This window comes from Myripristis murdjan, chromosome 12 (genome assembly GCF_902150065.1).
Source record: "Myripristis murdjan chromosome 12, fMyrMur1.1, whole genome shotgun sequence".
In the NCBI taxonomy this organism is placed as follows: domain Eukaryota; kingdom Metazoa; phylum Chordata; class Actinopteri; order Holocentriformes; family Holocentridae; genus Myripristis; species Myripristis murdjan.
Genome location: NC_043991.1, coordinates 31849777 through 31855776, shown reverse-complemented (window position 1 = coordinate 31855776; position 6000 = coordinate 31849777). Strand labels below are relative to the sequence as shown.

The 6000-nt window shown below is 40.9% G+C and overlaps 1 protein-coding gene across 1 annotated transcript; it reads right to left on the bottom strand.

Annotated features, from left to right (window-relative positions):
• Positions 1–705: 705 nt before the first annotated feature.
• brf2 (BRF2 general transcription factor IIIB subunit) lies at positions 706–5922 on the bottom strand. The gene is made up of 5 exons (XM_030066051.1): positions 5765–5922; positions 5413–5579; positions 4140–4199; positions 3710–4034; positions 706–1968 (listed from the first exon to the last, which is right to left on the bottom strand). The coding sequence occupies exons 2-5, from the start codon at positions 5558–5560 to the stop codon at positions 1125–1127; spliced, it is 1377 nt and encodes a 458-aa protein (XP_029921911.1). The 5' UTR covers positions 5561–5579; positions 5765–5922; the 3' UTR covers positions 706–1124.
• Positions 5923–6000: the final 78 nt, after the last annotated feature.

The window sequence follows — 6000 nt, the reverse complement described above, 5'->3', positions numbered from 1 at the left end:
GGCATCAAATTATGTCCTTTGGATGTTTTGGTTGTTCTGTTATTTGTGAGATGTCTGCCAATTATTGAAATAGTTTGTGCAGTGCTATGTATGTATGTGTATATATACCTCTCTTATCTATAGATATACAGCTATGTATATGTTGTTGTTCATGTATAATTATTAACAAACAGAAAAACAGTCAATAAATAAATAAAATACAGAGACTGAATGACTTTTGTATGCTAAGTGCAATTTCATAATGCAATGCACTTCAACAGGCCAGATGCTTGCTTGACTTGAAATTATATCCTGCAGTTGAATGGCACCTCCCCTCCTAACTTTGCAGTGACTGGAGGTTTGGAGAAGCTGACATGTTAAGAACGTGTCAGGGTGATTAAAGGAGCCATACAGCAACACACACACACACACACCTCTGAAATCAAAATTTCATCCATGCTTGTACGATCCTGCTGTCATACGGATTAGCTAACGCTTCAATGCAGGACACAGAGTTCATGCTTGTGTGCATTCATTTATGCTAATCTGCATGGCCCATATACACACACCACCTACCCACACTACATTTCACCCCCTGGGGATGAGTGGCATTAATATGATTTAATAAATATGAATGGAGCAAAATGTGACAAAAATGTGACAATGTACAAGTTTGCACACTGCCACATCCAGTTACACGACATTCATGAAAGGTCAAGCAAAACATACTGAGTGGCAGACAGTTCTGTCAAACTGGTTCTTTATCTTCACATTTATTAAATTTGATTTGCTGATCAAACATTGTGTCAGATGCTGTCAATATTTTTCTTTTTAAGAGGGAGGTGGGTTCTTTACCTTATTTAATGCCAGTGTGAGCCCATCATTTCTAGGATTTACAACTATTTCAATACAAGTGCAAAATACTGAGCAGATATCAGCCACTGATCAAAAGTTGTTTCTCTCAAGACAGAATTCTAACAAAAAAAAAAAAACTGCATCTTTGTTAGAAATCTTATAAGAATGTGGAACTGAAGTCCAAATGAAAATAGTCTATAATGACACAAAAACAAAGTAGTAGTAAAAGTAGTAAAGTTCTTCTTGGAAAATGACCAAAAATCAAGCCATAGCAGGGTTTAACCTCCATGTCAGTGTTTGTCTGAGGAACATAACATCATCTTTGCCAGAGCAAAGGCTCTCACTTCCTGAGGGGAGCGAATATACGAATCAATTTCACTGTCTGAGATCTCCTCTTCACCCGTTACATCCTTGAGCGCCGGCTTGTCCATCCTCCTGATCTTAGGGTGCTTCACACAAGGGGGAGCAAACAGCAACCTCTTACCCCAGTTTGGTTCCAGATCCTGGCTAACCTGGGCACCTGTGCTGCACAAGTTAACTTGTTCATCTCCTGGCTGCTGGTTATTCTCAGTGTTGGACTCACTTGCTTCCTCAAAGGATTTGTTTGTAGTCTGCTCTGCAGGCCAAGATGTTTGAGAGGGTCCTGCCACCTTTGAGCTGGGCTCTTCTGACTGAATCCCAGGTTGGAAGTCCTTACAACTGGGCTGCTGCGCATCCATCAGGGCATCCTCATGAGTCCTCAGAGCCCTCCTTAGCAGAGCATACCTGTACTTTAGAATATACTCCACCTGCTGAATCGCATTGTCTGGTGTCACGACACCCCTGAGCCAAGGAATCTCCTGCCCCAACTTACACAGCATTTCCTTTATTTCAGTTATTCTCTTCAAAGCAGGCTTGGTCTTTGTCACCTTGGCTAACTGACAGAATCTCTCCAAAGTGTATTTGAGGCGGAGCTTTGTGGGATTCAAAGACTGCCAGGCGAGGAAGATGGTTGCCATCATGATGGGGAGAGGTCTACGGCCTGTCACAATCCAGGAATCTGCGGCAAGCTCCACCAAGGCCACAGCACGTTTTGTGATGTCTTTGGTGTCCTCAGCCAGTTCTTCAGGAACATGAGGAGAGCTAATTTTGTATCTAGCAGAGAGAGAGGAACATTTTCAATAAGAATACACCTCCAGACATTGTTTTAGATATCAAGGCTTTGAGGACCTGATAAAAAGGTTCTCAAAGCACTTCTGCACACTTAACAGATTAATTGTTTAAAGCTCAGGATCCAGAGTCATGCTGGTTTTCTAAACTACCAGATAGGTAACTGCAGTTACATCCTAGGTCTAAGTCTCTATCAACTGGACAGACAGAAAACCAGCACCAGCCTGTCACCTGGGATTTATATTTTTGTTGGTTGGTACACTAGAAGACCAAAACAAAAAAACAAACAAAAAAAAGGTAAAGTGCCTATTGAGAGATTTTTGAGAGATTTTCAAGACTGGACTGTTATATGTGTATATCTATATACCTATATATGTATATATCTATATCTATATAGATGTATATATATATATATATATATATATATATATATATATATATATATATATATATATATATATATATATTCTCTCTGTCTACACACATACATACGCACACACACACGATTTTATCTTTTATATTTTATTATTTTTTATTTTATCTTGCACTGGTAACCATTCATTTACTTTTTATCCATTGTTTGGAGGTTTTATTTACTTGTATATAATGTATGTCTGTTTGTTTACTTATTTATTTTTCTGCTTTTCATATCTTACATCATTAGTACTTTTATTTTGCTATTTTGATTTTTATCTATTTCTTATCTGTCTTAATATGGTCTGCATCTGGTCTGTCCTCATTGCAAACTGATGAAATTTATGATAGCGTTTCCTCAGCCCCAAAGCAAGGTTCATAAAGGCACGGTCAGCAGAGTTTGATGTGGAAGAACTTGGCTAGCTGCGCAGAGCCCTGACCTCAACCCCATCCAACACCTTTGGGATGAGCTAGAATGGAGATTGCGAGCCAGGCCCTCCTGTCCAACATCAGTGACTGAACTCACAAATGCTCTTCTGGATGAACGGGCAAAACTTCCCACAGACACACTCCAACATCTTGTAGAAAGACTGGAAGCTGTTATAGCTGCTAAGGAGGGACCAACTCCATATTCATGCCTATGGATTTAGAATGAGATGTCATAAAAGCTCCTGTAAGTGTAATGTGTGAATCTGTGGTATGGAGTGTTACCTGCTCTGCCTTCCGTTGCCTCCAAAGACTTCTGCACTCTCTTGTGCATAACTATTGTTAAATATTACTATTGTTAAATGCATAATTGTTTTTTTTTTTTTAATTATTATTATTAGATAGTTCTAGCCTTACTATTTGCCTCTACGTGCTTGGTCATCATATCCACATTAGTAACAACTGTTTGTCAGCAGCACTGTTTCTTTTTTTTTGGTAACTTGAAACTGGGTGAACTGAAACGGTATGTGTGCTGAGAATACTCTCCAGTGGAACAGCTTGCTTTACACAGCAAATATTAGTTCTCAAATTTAAAAATTAAGGGGTTTTGATTATATGTTGTGAAATCCTTAGTAACCCCACATGATTTTCTAAACAATTTGTTATAATGTACAATGTGGGTAAACTGTAGTAAATAGGCCAAAAATTCAAAATCATTGGTACAGTCCTTTAATTTTATGACACAATCAAAAGGTTTTCTTGAGAGTGATATTTTATACATTTTATTTTTTACGATTCTTGTTAAATGAGTGCAGGGGAGCTTTAGGGAACTTCTGTGCTACTTTTAATCCAAACCGTAATGTTCAGAGCACTGCTCTACACTTACTCCTGACAGTGGGCCTCCAGTACGTCAGCTATGCAGGCCTGACTGTGGGGCTCGATGTTCAGAGTTTTCACCATCTCCTGATAGATCACTCCCACCAGCATCGGGTCAGTATCCAGCAGGCAGCTGACGGTTCCCATAGTAATGGGCCAGTTGCGCAGTCTGCAGCTTACGAGCACACAGCAGCCAACCAGGGCATCTTTCTTCTGAAGGCTGACGTTGATGAAATTGCGGTGCTCATATGCCTGTTTATAGTAGGTTTCTGCAAGTTCCTCAATTTCACTGTTGAGCCTGAGGATTCGGCATATAGCTTTCACGCGCTGCAGACCTGCCACAATGCAGTAAAATTAGGAACAAGAGCATGTGAGAGCAGAGGGATCATATGCAAGTATTAAGAAGATAAAAACTCCTTAAATTGGATAACAGATCTTACCTTTGATCTGGTTTACACATGGTTGTTTGGACACAGCAGTAGTTAGCCTGTAACTAACATCTGTGAAAAGCACAAAGGGCATGGTTAATAAAGACTATGGTACACTGGAAACGACAAGAGGCATGGGCTTGACAAAGATTATTGGTAGTAAATTACATTGTTTTATGCTGGTAATTTTATTGTAGTACTTATTCTGTCTGTTATTTTGTTGTTTTTATCTAGTGCTACTTATCCTGACCAACACCACATTGGAGGCTTTAATCTCAAGTGCGCTTTTGCTGGTTTAATAAAAGTTTAATAAAAATAAAAGAAACTAGACAGCACTCATTAAAACACATAGCTCTGCCAACACTAATCAGTTGTCAAGACAGCCAGTTCCACATGTTGGATATTCATACCAACCAGTTAATCACATCACCTGCCATGCCCCACTGAGACCAATCAGTGTGAAAATTAGTTCAGTTCCTCCTTGCCACATGATCGAACTTTCCACAAAAGTTTCATGCAAATCTGTAACTTTTAAAGATATTTTGATAACAAACAAAGACACAAACAAATGGAGTGGGGCAAAAAACCCAACATACCATAACCCCCATCCAACTCTACTGATGGGACTAATGAATGTTATTGCCAGCAGTTATTCCCATGTCAGTCACAAATTATCAGTATCAAAATGACCCTTGCACAATCTTTCATCTATTTGGTGCCTGTGTATAGGAATCTTGTCAATGTCAGTTCACTGTTGCCAATCCCAAATTAGCACTAAGGGGGAAAGAAAGAACTCTTTGCCAAACTTGCTTTATTATGTTCACTACAATACCCTCGACTACAGAAACTGTACACACATAACAGCTGTACACTTGAGTGGCTGTGAGGTTTTGATGTGACTTGTAAAGTAAAACGACACCCCCCACCCAAGAAGGCCAAAGTCATTTTTGACATTTTGAGTGGTCATTTTTTGCTTAGGCTATTGGTTAAAGTTAGGGTTAGGGTTAGGGTTAAGGCAGAGCATGAGTTGGTTTTGGCTGTAGAGAATGAATCTAATAAGGTCATGCCTCTGCCATCCTAGGGAAAAAAAACATCGCACACTGCACCCTCTGCAGCTGCAACTATACAGCATCCTGCTTCCTGCAGCACTACCTGAAAGCACACTGATACTGTCCAACTGCCTCTGTCAAATACTCGATACGATCAAAGTGACTGTCAGAGGAAGGGAGCAGGAAGTTTGAGGTTTCCTCCGGGTTGCTAACGGGCCTGAGCCAAGCCGACATACCCGTGCCCTCTCCCCGGTCGGACGTCAGAGCCCCTTCAGACACGACAGAGCCGCAGTCCTCACACACCAACTGAGGCTGCGAATACAGATCATCTTCAACGATGTTTGGGGAGCTGCAGTCCGGACAGGTCAGACCCAAAGGTGCCATCTTCCACCTCAACAACAAACTGAAGAGCCAAAAACAAAGAAAGAAAAGTAAACTGAGTCCAAGTGACCGTGGAAAATCTATTTTTTGTGTCTTTGTGGAGAAACTTGGACCCAAACTCTCTTGCAAACTGCAAATCCTCTCCCCGTCACCATCTCCAAGAGCAGTATTACGAACACCAGTGCCCGGCCAATACGCGTCACTCACACACACGTTCTTCCTGCAGGGTGGTGGTGCAGCAAGTAATTACATCCGTGCAGAAACGCTGTAGCGCTGTAGGAGTTTCCGCTTGGTCCGAGCAGCAATACGCTGCATTCCGTTCACGATGCGAACTGATCGCAGCTGCTTCTTCTTCTGCTTCTTCTTCTTCTTCTTCTTTGTATTTTATGGCGGGTGGCAACCAACGTTAAGGTGCATTACCGCCACCTACTGTGCTGGAGTGT

What these genes read in the sequence shown, in the direction of transcription:
- brf2 (XM_030066051.1), bottom strand. Translation starts at nt 5,560, where the DNA reads ATGGCACCTTTGGGTCTGACCTGTCCGGACTGCAGCTCCCCAAACATC. An exon ending in CGACCGGGGAGAGGGCACGG is followed by an intron (nt 4,200 to 5,412) that starts GTATGTCGGCTT and finishes TGCTTTTCACAG; the next exon opens with ATGTTAGTTACAGGCTAACT. An exon ending in ATGTGTAAACCAGATCAAAG is followed by an intron (nt 4,035 to 4,139) that starts GTAAGATCTGTT and finishes GCATTGTGGCAG; the next exon opens with GTCTGCAGCGCGTGAAAGCT.